This window comes from Cucurbita moschata, unplaced genomic scaffold (assembly GCF_002738365.1).
Source record: "Cucurbita moschata cultivar Rifu unplaced genomic scaffold, Cmos_1.0 Cmo_Scf00013, whole genome shotgun sequence".
NCBI classification, from domain to species: domain Eukaryota; kingdom Viridiplantae; phylum Streptophyta; class Magnoliopsida; order Cucurbitales; family Cucurbitaceae; genus Cucurbita; species Cucurbita moschata.
The window spans coordinates 5,085,502-5,101,365 of record NW_019268529.1 but is presented as its reverse complement, the minus strand read 5'-3'; the positions used below and the strand labels follow the sequence as shown (position 1 = coordinate 5,101,365).

Sequence of the window (15,864 nt, the reverse complement as noted above, 5' to 3'; positions counted from 1 at the left end):
AAAAGGAAAAAAAAAAAAAAAAAAAAACAGCAAGCATGTTATAAATTTGTGCCAAACCAAAGTGAATTTCAAGTTAATCCTTGCAAATTCAGCATTGAGAGAATGTTTTATTGTTGAAGGTTCCGTTTAGAATGACTTTCTAAGTACTTAAAAAAAACTATTTTAAGTGCAAAGGAAACTGTGTTTTTAAGCCGTTATTCCAAACCCAAGGTCTGTTAAATAACATTGCTATTATATTTCTTTTTGGTTATTTATTGTACCCGCCCAAGTCCACTGCTAGTAGATATTATCTTCTTTAGACTTTCCCTCCCAAGCTTCCCTCAAGGTTTTAAAATGTGTTTTCTAAGGAGAGGTTTTCACACCCTTATAAGAAATGCTTCTCCTTTCCAACCGATGTGGGATCTCACAATCCACCCACCTTGAGGGCCCAGCGTCCTTGCTGGCTTTGATCCCATTTGTAACAGTCCAAGCCCACTGCTAGCGGATACTGTCTTCTTTAGGCTTCCCCTCAAGGTTTTAAAATGCGTCTGCTAGGGAGAGGTTTCCACACTCTTATAAGGAATGTTTTGTTCCCCTCTCCAACCGATGTGGGATCTCACAAATTAGAGAGCATTCATGGGAGCTTTTAGTTAGTGATGAGGATCTCTTATCCTGCCCCGATGGCAGGTTGTTTTTAATTAAAAGTAATTAAACAAGTAAAATGGAAAAAGAGAGTGTTCGTAGACTAATCTGAAATAAATAAGCAGTTAAAGCCATCATTAGTTCTTTAACCTGTTTTAAAGCACGTGTCATGGCGAGGGCTGCACCTCTTCCGCTGGCGTGTGGTTGAGTAATGTGATGAGCATCGCCTAAAGATCATCATTATTTTTATTACCACATAAACTTAAAGACATTGCCCTTAGAGAAATCTACAAAATAGTCAGCGAAGCCAGCTCATTCAAATCAAATCAAACCTGAAGTCCCATAGCCACGAACTTCTGCATATATTCTAGCTCCACGTTTTAAAGCATGATCAAGTTCCTGTATAAGAAAATGAGAACTAACCTTGTAACAAAGCTACCTCAATCAACAAATAGAATAAAGGAACTGTTGTATCTCATTAAGGGCCTATTTAGAATGACTTTCTAAATCTTTAAAAGCACTTTTGTTAGCACATTAAGCACTTAAAAATTCATTCCAAACGAGCTTTAAGTAGCATCCAACTGACCTCCAGCACCATGACGCCAGAACCTTCCCCTATACTGAATGCGGGTCACAAGGAGGGGGGCGGAAGTGAGAATAAGAAAAAAAAAAGGATGTAAAATAAAAAAAAATGAAATGTGTACGCACACAAACCCATCTCGACCAGAGTCAAAAGGGCGAGAAGCTTCTTGTGGAGCTGAATTGTATTTTGTACATAAAGCCCTCGACCTGAAAATAATTAATTAGGTATGATTAGAACTCAAAAAGTATAGTCACATTCAGTACAACATAGTTTAGTCAAAGGCATTTTATTCAGTATTTTAATCACCTGCAAAATCCTGCTATTGATAAAGCATCAATGCTGGACTCTGTGCCTCCAGCCACCATAACATCAGAATCTCCAAACTGAATCATCCGAACAGCATCGCCAATTGAGTGTGCTCCAGTTGCACAAGCTGTCACGGCAGCATGGTTTGGTCCCTATAAGAACACACTAGACAGCTTTATTTGAAAGATATTATTAAGAAGTTCCATCGACTATGCTAAAAGGCTGAATGTGTTAAAATTGAACAGACAGAAACAGATAATTATATGGGCATCTGCTAATAACACTGACACTTCCATGTTGATATTGATCATATCTGGCCGGATATCAGCCTAAGTTTAACGGTCCAAGCTCACCGCTAGCAGATATTGTTCGATTTGACTCGTTATGTATCGTCGTCAGCCTCACGGTTTTAAAATGCATCTCCTAGGAAGAGGTTTTCACACCCTTATAAGAAATACTTCGTTCCCCTCTCCAACCGACGTGGGATCTCACAGTTTCCCATTTTTGCAGCAAACATCACTTACTCCAAAATAAATTGAACCAAGATATCTGATGCAACCTACACCTAAGAGACAGAGCTCTAACAATTCTCAACAGGAGCCTTTACTATTATTCAAAAAGTCATGCAAATACAGAAGACTAACTCGCATTTCATAGAGAATGTTAACCCACTAAGTAAACCAATTTCTAATAAAATAACGAACAAATCAACAGCCAATACCAATTAGAGACTACTAACTAACAATTAACAATCTCAACTAAAACTAGAAGTTTACCCTTAATCACAGTGCACCAATATCTCATTTCAATTCAGCTTCATGGCTACTTAAAAATACTGATTACCCATAAAAAAAGATCCCTAAAAAATTATCAGACATGGACAACTAGCATCATGAATTGAAGAACAGCATAAATGCCATGTATCCTGATCAATCTCATAGCATAGCAAATTCTCAAAAATCTTAGAATATATTTCTGTACCTGAAATCCATATTTCATGCTCACGTGACCTGAGGCCATGTTGATTAGTATTCGCGGAATGAAAAATGGACTAAGGCGACGTAGCTTCTGCAAAAAAAAAAAAAAAAGAGGAAAACAAATTCATTTAAAAACCCCCCATGATGAGAGGCACGAGAGAGATTTCTGTTCTTTTTCTCAATATATGAAGAGCAAAAATATCATAAATTAACCTTATCACAAATTAGTTGTGCTGCATCTAGCACATCACTGATGCTTCCTATTCCACCACCAATAGAGACTCCCTGGCATTTTCACGTTAAAAAATTCATATTTTCCTGAATAATTAAAAGAAAAATGTTGTACATATCACTATACAAAGAACCATACTGTCTTTTCCTTCTGTTCCTGCAAAGATGGCATCCAATTCGCATCTTTTAAGGCTTCATCGGCAGCACATAAAGCATAGCCTATAAACCTTGAAATTGAGCGATGCTCCTGACAATTTCAATAATCTGAAACACGATTAGCTGAGGGAATACCTACAACTATCAGAGATGTTCACAAAAATCAACTAAAGAATCTGTCCCACAACTAGGTTTATATTTTCACTAATTCAGGCACCATAAGAATCATCTGAGCTGTGGCTAATAAAAGCAACAGAGAAAAAGCTATGTCTTAAGAACCCATCCAGCAGATTAGACCTCCACTCTCAATTTTTGTACATGAAAAAAAATCAAGCTATATAAAAATGTAACAATCAACGTAAATTATGTTCAAAGAGAAGCATTTTGTCAATAAGAAATATCCTCTTTGACCTTAGAATTAAGCCACAATTCTTCGTTAAATTCACCAGGCTTTGTTCCACGAGGGACCACAGCAGCAACTTTTGATGTCAATTGGTCATATATGTGCAACTGAGTTTCTGGATCAAAAGCATTAATTTGGAGATCTTCTGGGGTTAATTTTATAATCCCACATCCCCCTTCTATTAGGCGCGTCCAAGTAGATTTCACGCCGCAACCAAGTGGAGTCACCATTCCTAAACCTGAAATGAAATGGCAAACATGTAAGAGATGGTAAAGTAAAAAATATAAGCATATTCATGAAAAAAGACTACAAATTACTCTAAAACAATTACGAGAGAAACACGAGGGAAAGTTGATGCTTACTCCCGATAAGCTAAGTGCCAGCAAGAACAAACTATTAGATATTTTAGATACATAGAAAAAAAAAATCAACCGAGCATGATCACATAAATGGATAAAAGCTTCAATCTACGCATTTTCATTTACTATCTCGGCAAAACGCTAAAGTTTGCAGAAAATGCAGCTCGACTCTATTGGACGCTACAAATTTCCTTTGGAGATATTAGACAGGCGTGATTGCTATATTATAAATTAAATTAGGAAAGCATTACCAGTAACGACCACTCTTCGAGTATGAACGACAGGAGGAGGATCAAAAGCTTGAATCGCCGAAAATGATGAAGAAGGAACATGGCGACTCAGTGGGAAACGAGATTTGGCAAATAAGCGACGGACAGACGGAAGTATCATCGCCGGTTAATGATCACCTTCACTGAGGATTGGAGACGAACAGACCTTCAGAGATTGAGGAAGACACAGTAAGAACATCGAAACTTGCAAGGAATGGCTCGCGGCAGTCACTTCAATTGTTCTTTCCTTAAATACAATTTCCGTAGAATTTAAAACGCTTGCGTTTTCTAAACTACAGGGACACATTTGTAATTTCACTCTTTTTTTTTTTTTTTTTTTTGCTTTTCTTTTCTTCTTGGAGCGGAGCAAAGACTTTCTTTAAAATATATAAAGGAACCTAATATTATATAAATATATAATAGACATAAGACGACACCTATGGAAAATATAATTTTTGCCCCGAACCTCGCTTAGTCAACATTCAAAATCTTTTCTTGCTCTCCTCTATTTAAATGAGGATTTTTCATCTCGATCTCGTGGTTTAAACGAACATTTTTAGTTGAAACCTAAAAATCTTAAGAACCAAGTTTATAATTGAACATTTGCATAAACAAATAAACCGACATACGATATGGACCTACAGTCCTGAGTTTCGTGTTGAAAAACGATAAATCGAACTAGTATATAGTATCATCATACACTATCATTTACAGTTCTATTAAACATACTAACTACGTTCTTCAATCTATCTACAAGGCATTGCACGTTTCAAGGGTGGATTTGGCAAGCCACAATAAGCCAGGATCGTTACGCTTCAGTACGAGAAATGTTTCGGCGTTGCCCATTTCGTTTAGCAGTACATCTTCAATGAAACCTATCAAGAAGAGGATCTCCAGTGCAGCTGCATTAAAAAATGTTAAAAGAATTGATACAGAAGATCATAGTGATTTAGAACAGTTCTTTCGTTTCTTCGAGCATGTTGCACATGAACGCATACAAAACTAACCTTTGTAGTTGGCAACATTCTTCTGGATAGTGGGATTAGCCTGCAATGCTTCATTTATTAGCTCAAGGATACAATAAAAATTACTAAAACTTATTCAAAGCTTTCTGTATTTCGTAGTCTTGCCTTGCGAAACTTTCTGTATTTCATATCACCTGGGTGTTCAATTACATTCCTGCAGATAAGAGGAAATTTAAGCAAACAATTTACCATTGAAGATTAAATCATAATAACCAGATGCCAAAAGCCATAGTGTCAGTAGCCAAGGACAAGCAGTCGAACATTTCCATCAAGAACTGAGAGCACAAAAGGAAAAGAACAGTAGAAGTTACCTAACAATCTTGAACAGAGTTTGAAAAACTGCAGCCGATTCAGAAGGTCGAACTTCAGCCAGCAGCCTTGCGATAGCCTCACGCAATCGAATGCAAACAACAGAAACAGAGTCTTGAATTCTTTGAATTTCTTGATCATCAGGATTGGGTTCGTCAACAACCATTTTAGATAAATCCGCCTGATGTACCGAACTTTCATCAGGGTCAGGCTCTGTCTGCATAGGTTCTGTGACTAAGCCAGCTTCTAGACAATTCGCCTCATAATTAGAACTGTCATCTGGGTCAGGCTCGTACTTCTTTTGATAATCGGAACTGTCGTCTGGATCAGGCTCGAACTTCTTTTGATAATCGGAACTGTCGTCTGGGTCAGGCTCGAACTTCTTTTGATAATCGGAACTGTCGTCTGGGTCAGACTCCAACTTCTTTTGATAATCGGAAATGTCGTCTGGGTCAGGCTCGAACTTCTTTTGATAATCAGAAATGTCATCTGGGTCAGGCTCGAACTTCTTTTGATAATCAGAAATGTCATCTGGGTCAGGCTCGAACTTCTTTTGATAATCAGAAATGTCATCTGGGTCAGGCTCGAACTTCTTTTTATAATTGCAACTGTCATCTGGGTCACGCTCGAGCTTCTTTTTATAATTGGAACTGTCATCTGGGTCACGCTCGAGCTTCTTTTTATAATTGGAACTGTCATCCGGGTCAGGCTCGGACTTCTTTTGATAATTGGAACTGTCATCCGGGTCAGGCTCGAACTTCTTTTGATAATTGGAACTGTCATCCGGGTCAGGCTCGAACTTCTTTTGATAATTGGAACTGTCATTTGGGTCAGGCTCGAACTTCTTTTGATAATTGGAACTGTCATACGGGTCAGGCTCGAACTTCTTTTGATAATTGGAATTGTCATCTGGGTCAGGCTTGAGCTTCTTTTGATAATTGGAACTGTCATCTGGGTCAGGCTCGATCTTCTTTTGATAAGCATCAACATCAGGATCAGGCTCCAGTTTGTTTTGGCAATTAGAATTTTCATCCGGATTGGACTCTCCATTTACTGGAGACACTCTTGAACTGAAATCTGAAGAGTGTGACAAACGGTGATAAGCAGCGGAAACTGAAGAAGCACGGGGATTAACCAGCCGATACGACATGCTACCACCAAGCTTCTGTGAGACACCAAAGCCGTCTTGGACATCATCGCTTTCATCGTGATATTGGGAATAACTAACTCCGCTCAACGTGTGGCCTTTTGATCTTGTCCAATCTAAAGTGGCAGCCTCCTCATTAAGCTAAGAAATATAAGATTGAAAGAACAACCAAATTACAGACTAATAATGCAAAGCGACAATTGTAAATATGCCATAAATGAGAAAACAATCTTAATCATAAAACATACTACCTGCTTATCCAAAGCATAGAAGTTGGCATCGTGCTCGGAATAAATCATGTGTGCCTAGTTGTAAATCACAATATGTTACGAAATTCACTCGAGAATCAATTACCATGTACTATTATCCTCTGCATGCATAAAAAAAGAAAAACAAAGAGAGCTCACAAGTTCATGGAGTAATGTTTTCTTAATGCTTTCATATTTTCTGAAGCCCTTCAGGTCGTCTGTCCGAAGTCGCAGCGATATCTCCTCTCCATGGTTCTGATCAGAAAGCACAGTCAAAATTCGAATTTGGAGAATAATATTCTAAGATTTTCCACACACTGAAGTAGTCGTTCATACCTTATTAAAGCCAAGAATACATTTCGGGCTCACACCAACATAGCCAACAGGGGCCATCTCAGTCATAATTCCCACACGCCAACGATGCTAAAAGAAGGCCAATCACCAGGTTATTTATCGCCAATCACATATTAAATCCAGATTTAATCATTGCTTTACCTTGTTCATGATTGCAACAATGCCAGGATCAGCTGCAAGCATATGCATTCTTTTCAAAGCTTCTGAAGCTGGAGGGTTCAACTACCGCCAATGAAAGGATGCCATTCAACACCAGTTAAGACATGTAGATTAATATAATTCTCAACAAAGGAAATCTTAAAGGGCATAAGCCCTGCAAAATGCCATCCTGCTGACATTTATGCATGCAATACTAAATTACTGAAAAAACACTATAGAGCATGGAAAAGAGCACCTCAATTCCTGGAATTTGAAGCGTCCGAAATTCACAAAATACATAGGGTCCTTCTGGTAGTTTCAGTAAGCCCTGTCGCTTACTTGACATTCGTTGTTTCAGTCTCTGTTCTTCTTTGTCGAACCCAGCAATTCGTTCATTTTTCTTTTCGTTCTTCAAAACTTCATCTACCTCATTCTTAGATACTCCCATCATTCTGATAGGCTTGTTGTCCTGAAGCAGTCAGAGCTGATAGTCAGTTGCCTAGAACTAGCAGCATAATGACGGTTTTTTGGTGGATCATTAGAGAAAATATTGTTCCAGACAGATCGAAACAGCAAACTTAATATCAGAACTTCATACGCGTCACGAACATACTACTTCAAATAACCCGTCAAATCAAAAACCAACTAGTAGCTGTGGCACACAACCTAAAAAACTCTACGTCATAGATATAAGTAAATGAATGGCACCTTAAAAATGGAAATCTTATGCAAAGCCAAGAATCCATCTTCATCAGAAAAAGGATATAACATTTTAGAGCTTTTGCTGGAAAATTGTGGGACTATGAGCCGCATAGTATCTGCTTGAACTTCTGTTAATTTTAGCAGCTTTTCACCGAGGTCCCGAAGAGTAGAATCTGAACTAATTTCCACCACATACTTCGTTCCTCTCCATAAGACGGGCAGATTATACATGCTGTGTTGCTGCTCCATGCTCTCCTGAAAGAAATAACAAGCTATTATCAGGACACTCAGTATACTCCGCATTAAGATTTTAGTGTGACGGCCCAAATCCACCGCTAGCAGATATTGTCCTCTTTGGGCTTTCCCTTTCAGGTTTCCCCTCAAGGCTCCTCAAGGCTTTAAAACGCGTCTACTAGGAGAAGGTTTCCACACCCTTACAAAGGGTGTTTTGTTCACCTCCCCAACCAATGTGGGACATCACATTTAGATTGTCAGAGCTGCAGCTTCTCGTGCTCATCTTAACAAGAAGCTGGCTCATACAAAAACCAACATGGATTAATGAACATATCAGAAGGAAACATAAGGTCTTCCCACGGCTAAATCCAATTCGATTTTCATTGTTTACAGGTGGGGACTACCAATGAACTATCGCTAATAAATTCAGACTGCAGCAATTGGGAATCTTTCATGGTTGCCATCAACGATCCAGTGAGAGTAACTTCCCATGAATTAACGGGTAATTGAACCCTAAGTAAACCACGTAAAATTATGCAGCCAAGACTGCTGACAATAATTATGATATTCAAATTCTGAACACGGTAGCTATTAGAAAATAGAAGAAACTAGTTTAAGACCAAGAAAGTCCCTCATTGATCGATCCAACCAAACGAAATTCCATCTCTCCCTATGCGAAAAGGAGCAAAAACTAACATCTATCTCATCAATTATCGCTAAGCTTGTGGAAAAAATTGACAAAATTGAACGTTGGAATCCACGATATTCTTAACAGCTGAACAATCAGATTGTTTCTCAAAGAAAAACGCGTCCAGAAAGAAGAAGAATACCTTCTCATCGAAATCAAGAGGTGAGGTAACAAGCCCTAGCAATCTAAAACAACTCTTTCACGCATCGAATTCCATCGAAACAAAAGGAAATCAAAACCATGGTTTCAAAACTTTTGAAAGGACGATCGGAACCCAGATTTGAAGGCATGGATGACTTACCAGAAGTTGATCGGTGGCCTGTGCGAAAGGAAAATGAATATTGCCCTAAGAACTGGTTGCATGCGAAATTAGAAGAGATTTATGCGCGTTGAGAAATGAAAATGAAGGTCGCAGTTTGTGCAGATGGCGGCAATCTAGTAGACGGATGACGAGGACGCCCATTTTTACGCTGGTTCAAACAAACATTACGTGTGCGCGGCAATTTAGTCCACGGATTCACCTTTAGACACAAAATAGTAAAATTCGTTATCCCCATGGTACCTTTTATCCAAATAATTATTTTTTAATACTATATTCCGATAATTATTACATTCGATGCTCGAGATACCTTAATCATTGATGCTCGAGATACCTTAATCAAGACACATTCGAATGTATTGATGCTCGAGATATCTTAATCAAGACACATTCGAATGTATTGATGCTCGAGATACCTTAATCAAGACACATTCGAATGTATTGATGCTCGAGATACCTTAATCAAGACACATTCGAATGTATTGATGCTCGAGATATCTTAATCAAGACACATTCGAATGTATTGATGCTCGAGATACCTTAATCAAGACACATTCGAACGTATTGATGCTCGAGATATCTTAATCAAGACACATTCGAATTATTGATGCTCGAGATATCTTAATCAAGACACATTCGAATGTATTGATGCTCGAGATATCTTAATCAAGACACATTCGAATGTATTGATGCTCGAGATACCTTAATCAAGACACATTCGAATGTATTGATGCTCGAGATATCATAATCAAGACACATTCGAATGTATTGATGCTCGAGATACCTTAATCAAGACACATTCGAATGTATTGATGCTCGAGATATCTTAATCAAGACACATTCGAATGTATTGATGCTCGAGATATCTTAATCAAGACACATTCGAATGTATTGATGCTCGAGATATCTTAATCAAGACACATTTTTATATTTTGAAATTTTTGAATTTTGAATAAATTTGGTTTATAATTTTTATTGGTCTTTTTATTTATTATTTAAAAATAATCTTAATTTATTTTTGAAGTAAAAAATTTCAAAATAAAGGAACTTGCAAATGAATTTTAAAAATTTAACTAATTTAAATCATATTTTAGTAATAATTTTTTAAGAAAAAAAAAAGAAAAAAAAGAAAGAAAGGCAGAATAAGTACTATCGCACTAAATCATAAACAAAATGCAACTATCGCACTAAATCATTAACAAATTCAATGCATGCGGATGAGATACCGTGAAGGCATGCCTATTGCCGCAAGAAGAAGAAACCAAAAGACCATAACAAAATTGCCAACTAAGAATCAGAAATAGAAAACACATTTAAATTTTTTCTCAGGCGCTAAAGAAGGATATAAAAACACTGTGTGATTTCGCCGCCGTTCAATGCCCCGCTGTAAACCTGGTGCCCTTATATTCCTCCGACGCCGGCTCGTCTTCCGATTACGCCGCCCCCTCCTTAAGTATTCTGCCGGATGCCGATAGGGTTATGGCGATGTTGTTCACGATCTTGTATGTGTCATCGAAATCGTCGTCAACGTCGTCGTTTTCTTGTCTGCATTGGTGAGCTTTTTCGCTCTCGTCGGTGGCGGCGGAGGAGTACCTGACGACGTGAACGTTGTGGCCGTGGTCGGAGTCGGCTACGGCGGCTCTGGTGATCAAGAAGCAGAGAAGGATCGTTCCGAGGGAAAAAAGGGCCAGGCGTCTGGAAACAGCCATAATTAGGGCTTGTGTTGTACGGATGAATTGTTTGAAGGTGGTAATGGGAGTGAAGAGCGTTCGCGGGCACCTAAATATATAAGGTCGAGAAACGGATTTGTTTTGCTTTTTCATTTTCGTTTATTTATTTATTTATTTATTTTTATTATTATTTTGTTGATGAGGTTGTGTTGAATTGAGCTGGTCTTAAGGCATGTTAGCCATGAAATGCTGACACGTGGCTTGTAATGTGGGACCTGAGAGATTATTCGGTTAAATTGAACAACACAATTGAACTACCTAGTGTGCAATATTGGGTATTCTCCGCATTATAAAAATATGATTTGTTTCTTATATATTTCATCAAACAATTGTATTAATGTCTCAAACCGGTAAAGATTGGGGACGACTTTGTCATGTTCTTGTACTACTACTATTTATCATGAAATTTTTTATAGGATACTTCTCAACCACTCCATAAACCCGGAAGCATATCTCATGTGTAAATTAGTTAACATAGGATACTTCTCAACAACTCCATAAACCCGGAAGCATATCTCATGTGTTTATAACCTATTGGTAACGTCCAAAAGTATGTCAGTTGGAAGCATATCTCGTGTGCTTATAACCTATTGGTAACGTCCAAAGAAGGTCGGTTGGAAGCATATCTCATGTGTTTATAACCTATTGGTAACATCCAAAGAAGGGCAGTAGAAGCTACTTCGTTTCTCGAGAACTGCTCACCTTTTAGGTCTGTCCATTAAAATGAAATGGTGCATCATTTTTTTTTTTTGGCTAATATTTTGAGCTTAATATAAACTGATTAATTAGACACAAAGAAGATGGTGTATGAATGTTTTATAAGGTAAAAGTTGAGGATGCCACTTGAGGAAAGAATGGCTTATGGAGGATAGAGAATAAGAGCTCTTAATTATTTAATGAATTCTCCCACGAGCTATCGTAGATCAGCGAGACGAAAGGAGTGAAGGGAAAAATAAACACTTCAACCATGAAAGTGAAACGTCATTTAAATTTAAACTAGGAAGACGAACAGCAACTGTCCCCATTAACCTCAGAAATCATAATCTTAACTCAGACGTTCTCCTTCACTACTTACTAAAAAAACTTCAATTTGTTCATAGCTCATCCTTGCTCACACTGTCATCTTCACCACCTCCCATAAGCTCTTCGAGTGAGAACTCGTCCTCTTCGATTACCTCCCCGTCTTTACCGTCCCATGGCTCCGTCTTCACAATCTCAGGGGAGCTTTCAAGTGGTAAATTCCCTTTTCCTCCACGGCCAGCTTCTTTTACAAACTCCCTGTAAAAGAAGCAATCATTTCATAAGCAATTTTATACATTTCTGAAATGGTATTTGGATGGGATGTAAAGTTTTAACTTACACAACATGTGCGAGCTCAAATGCACTCTTAAGCGGGGCGTATGCTCCTTTCTTCACATTCAAAGCTACCAAAGCAGGGTATCCATATCCACCAACTCCAACGCGCTTTTCGAGATCTGGTTGCTTACCAGCAGCTGCCCAAACGTAGCTGCATAATAGTATATGAAGTAGATTCAGATTCATGTAGTGTCTCATTAGAAAATTGTTTTAGACCATTTATATACTGATCACTATATGATATCCAGAGTGAAGAATTTAACTTGAGTGAAAGCATGTGATTTTAGATACTTGCCTGTAGGGGCTTCTTCTGAACTTCTCTGCAACTGACAACAATTGCTCCAGGTACTTGTTCCTACCTTCGGCCTTGGTATCCAAAATGTCAGGCAGAAAAGCTACAAAACATATGGCAGCCGAGGCACATTTCTCTTCCATGACGTCCTATATGAGTGAGATAATAAGATTCATACTTCCACGCGTATGATAAAATATTTTAGAAACCAGTTAGCATATCAAGAAAGCAACTTACAGGACCAGTCAGCTCCGTCACTTCTGGGGGTGCAACATTTGTATCTAGCTGCTCTAAAGCAAATGACTCGATTGCTGACGCAGTTCTTGTACCCTCATAAGGAACTGGGGTGTCCTTATCAGCACCGAATACCAAGATGGTGGGGAATCCTTGAACATTGAACCTGCTCATTAGAGACTGGCGAGCCATTGCCGATTAGATACCTCAGTTAATCATTAGTAAAGTAAGCAAGACTCGAATTGGAGGTAAAATGAATGGAAACTAGAAATGAGACTGTTCAACAACTTGATGAATCAAGTTACTCATAAAAATTTGGGTTGCCGTTGAATTATCATTCATGTCCAAATTCATCATTTTCAATGGAAGAATAAACTCAACAACTTATAAAAATAGGTCATTCATAAAAAAAATATATATATATATATATATATATTCAAAGGAAAACAAGTTTTAAAGAATGATATCAAATATGTTTCCACTTCATTTTTGTTCTAAAAATCCACAAGAAAAAAATAACAGTTTTTAAACTCAAATTCAAACAGCCTTATTTTCCTCCTCGGGTTTCAAATAGTTAACCCAACAAAACATCATCAGGCAGGCAGACAATTTAAGTCATATGATAGACGAAACAATCGTTCAAGTAGTCAAATCAACCTGATGATGAAAACTATATAAATCTGATCCACGTCGATCCCAATATAATTCTACAATTAGCTGACAGATTCAATAAAGTTTCAGATAATTTATTGGTTAAAATACCTAAAAGCTGAATTTTGACTAACCTTCTCGGCATCACAATCTACGTGGCCCAATTTAACCTTCCCCTTCAAATTCTTAGCAGCCTTCTTCCACTCTGGAGCCAATCGTTTACAGTGTCCACACCTTATATAAGATAAATTGGAAAAAAAAATAAATTATCGTTCTGGCAAAATATAGAATACAATCATGCTCTAAGGTAAAAAATAATAATAAATACTTACCAAGGAGCAAAGAACTCCACAATCCAGAGATCTTTACTTTTTATCACCAACTCATCAAAGTTGCGAGAATTCAACTCTTCTGAAGCATTAGGTTCTGATTTCTCATTTGATCCTCCTCCTGCTGTTTTTCCACTTAGACGTTCCTTTAAAAGGGCCTTTACCTGATAAAAAGAAAATGAATGCAATATATCAAATGCACGTCTCAAAATATGAATGATACAAGTATTTTCACACTTGCATGAGAAGATAAAGGATCTTGATGTGCTCTAAATGAAAGTTATCCCAACAAGTTCCGATGCAAACCTGTTGCAGAGCAAATTCGGCAATGGGTTTAACATCCCGAGCTCCTTGATAGTCTACTGGAGATTTTCCAGGCGCAAAGACTTTTATGGTCGGAAATCCTCTAATGCCATATTCCTGTAGAAATGAACGACCCACTGAATATAAGGAAACTCAGAGTAGCATAGTGAACAAGAAGTGTTTCATAATTAGAGGAATTTGCGATGAAAAGAAAGAAGGTCATTGAGTGGAGAAGATAAGCCGAACGGAAGTGTATCAATTGTCACATCCAACCAAACTCTTCCTAAGATTTTAAACATCAATGCTAGAATGTCATTCAAGAAAGAGAAGATGCACCAATGATACTCAAACTGACCACTCAAAAATTTAAGCAGCTATTTTTTTCGATGGAACAAAACCTTTAAAGTTTAAGCAGTGAAGTTTTTCAACGGAACAAAACAACCACTTTAAAACTTAACCAGTTATTTTCATCTAGAGAACCAAGGCGTCTTATTCATGCTCAAACCATCGAAACAATAATAACCAAGTGCATTCATACGACAGGAAAGATTCCCAATAAGAAAAGGAAAACATCATGGAAAATACAGCATCTATCTTCGGCGCCTTCTCTTGCTTTTGCCTCTTTCCAGGAAGGCCATGGATAAGGAAAAACAAGACTAGGTTAAGTGGCATTCAAACTCCATCTATCCCCACCAATAACAGTGAGATCCACAGTAATTGGGTCCACTAAAAAAATGTTACGATCGACTTTCAATCACAGATATTTTAATAGGTTAGACCTTTGGAGAATAATTAACTACCGCATGTTTGTTGATTGATGAAAGAAATAAAACACAAAAAAACTCAAGCTAGCAAAGACATGCAGAACAGAATTTGAAATAACCACTGAATGGAGTTGATTATAATATTAATGATGAACCTGAGCAAGTGACTTGTGCGCGTCTGCATCAAGAGCTGCTACCGTAACAACTCCTTTCAAAACAGTTGCTGCTTTCTCCCATACAGGAGTGAGGGCTTGACAATGACCGCACCATGGCGCAAAAAACTCGACTAGAACGATGCCATTTGAGTTCAATACCTATTACATCGCAAAACTTTGAGTTACATCCAAAGTTCAAATATGAAAATACATGACATTGACTTTCAAAACTAAACGAATTTCCACAATTATGACATCGGACTACGGTAGAAATGAGGAAGATAACATAATACTATTAGCAAAAAGAAGAATGGAAAGAGATCGCTACATCGATTTCATAAGAACCTTATCTCGTATAAATACCATTCGCATCCGATTCCAAACCACATCATATTAACGCATAAAATAGTGCGATCGTCCAAAACGTGAAATCAGCAGATGAAGAAAGGCACCAAATATTTCCGAACCTCACAAATACAATGCCACTCGAAGAAACAATCAAATCGCTTTCAAAAAAGCAAAAACAACAGCTAAAGTAGAATTTCAAAAATAAAAAGAGATCCACAGAGACATCACAAAGTGCGATTCCTCCATTCAGAGGAATCAAGAAGAAGAAAATACAAAAATGCCAGAAACAATACAATTCACTAAGATAGAAAATGAAAAATGAAACAACAGGGAAATTGAAAACAAACCTTCGACTTAAAGTTGGAAGGAGTTAGTTGAAGAACTGGAGACGAGGCCCCATACAGTGCGTGGCTGAAATCGAAACCAAGAAAGAAAATGAAAACGAAAAGAGTTAGAATCGTCGATCGATAACTTCTCATTCTCTCTCGCTCTTTTTCTGGATCAAGGCAGAAACCTCTCGATGAACACACTCGCAGAGACTGATAAACCCTCCAGAATTGAATTGAATAAGATCTCGTTTTTTTTTTTTTTTTTTTTTTTTTTTTTTTTTTTTTTTTTTTTTTTTTTTTTTTT

At 37.6% G+C, this 15,864-nt stretch overlaps 3 protein-coding genes across 7 annotated transcripts in view; all 3 read right to left on the bottom strand.

Moving 5' to 3' along the window:
• Positions 1-4,172, bottom strand: part of LOC111451805 (3-oxoacyl-[acyl-carrier-protein] synthase, mitochondrial) — a 6,113-nt gene extending 1,941 nt beyond the window's left edge. The window contains exons 1-10 of one of the 2 annotated variants that reach the window (XM_023092368.1): positions 3,888-4,172; positions 3,286-3,515; positions 2,858-2,965; positions 2,701-2,772; positions 2,492-2,578; positions 1,511-1,662; positions 1,330-1,410; positions 1,208-1,241; positions 954-1,020; positions 772-848 (exon numbers count right to left, since the gene is read on the bottom strand). In XM_023092368.1, coding sequence (XP_022948136.1) covers positions 772-848; positions 954-1,020; positions 1,208-1,241; positions 1,330-1,410; positions 1,511-1,662; positions 2,492-2,578; positions 2,701-2,772; positions 2,858-2,965; positions 3,286-3,515; positions 3,888-4,026 — 1,047 coding nt within the window. In that variant the 5' untranslated portion in view covers positions 4,027-4,172. The remainder of the gene's footprint in view (positions 1-771; positions 849-953; positions 1,021-1,207; positions 1,242-1,329; positions 1,411-1,510; positions 1,663-2,491; positions 2,579-2,700; positions 2,773-2,857; positions 2,966-3,285; positions 3,516-3,887) is intronic. The other variant, XM_023092369.1, reaches the window with a different exon arrangement.
• Positions 4,173-4,475: 303 nt separating this feature from the next.
• LOC111451803 lies at positions 4,476-9,340 on the bottom strand. Of its 4 annotated transcripts, XM_023092364.1 has the most exons (12): positions 9,324-9,340; positions 9,052-9,239; positions 7,835-8,083; positions 7,383-7,595; positions 7,130-7,210; positions 6,971-7,057; positions 6,794-6,889; positions 6,638-6,691; positions 5,242-6,527; positions 5,036-5,084; positions 4,913-4,952; positions 4,482-4,807 (listed from the first exon to the last, which is right to left on the bottom strand). In XM_023092364.1, the coding sequence occupies exons 3-12, from the start codon at positions 8,075-8,077 to the stop codon at positions 4,656-4,658; spliced, it is 2,301 nt and encodes a 766-aa protein (XP_022948132.1). In that variant the 5' UTR covers positions 8,078-8,083; positions 9,052-9,239; positions 9,324-9,340; the 3' UTR covers positions 4,482-4,655. The 4 variants fall into 4 exon arrangements, with proteins under 4 accessions (XP_022948131.1, XP_022948133.1, XP_022948134.1 ...); XM_023092365.1 differs by lacking the exons at positions 9,052-9,239; positions 9,324-9,340 and adding an exon at positions 8,893-9,017 and having other exon boundaries at positions 4,480-4,807; XM_023092366.1 differs by lacking the exons at positions 9,052-9,239; positions 9,324-9,340 and having other exon boundaries at positions 4,480-4,807; positions 5,242-6,246; positions 6,388-6,527; positions 7,835-8,104.
• A 2,400-nt stretch (positions 9,341-11,740) lies between these two features.
• LOC111451254 (protein disulfide isomerase-like 2-3) lies at positions 11,741-15,814 on the bottom strand. Its single transcript, XM_023091601.1, has 9 exons — positions 15,579-15,814; positions 14,884-15,042; positions 13,968-14,081; positions 13,665-13,825; positions 13,467-13,566; positions 12,685-12,861; positions 12,451-12,596; positions 12,160-12,306; positions 11,741-12,077 (listed from the first exon to the last, which is right to left on the bottom strand). Exons 1-9 carry the CDS (start codon positions 15,708-15,710, stop codon positions 11,894-11,896), a joined length of 1,320 nt encoding a protein of 439 aa, XP_022947369.1. The 5' UTR covers positions 15,711-15,814; the 3' UTR covers positions 11,741-11,893.
• Positions 15,815-15,864: the final 50 nt, after the last annotated feature.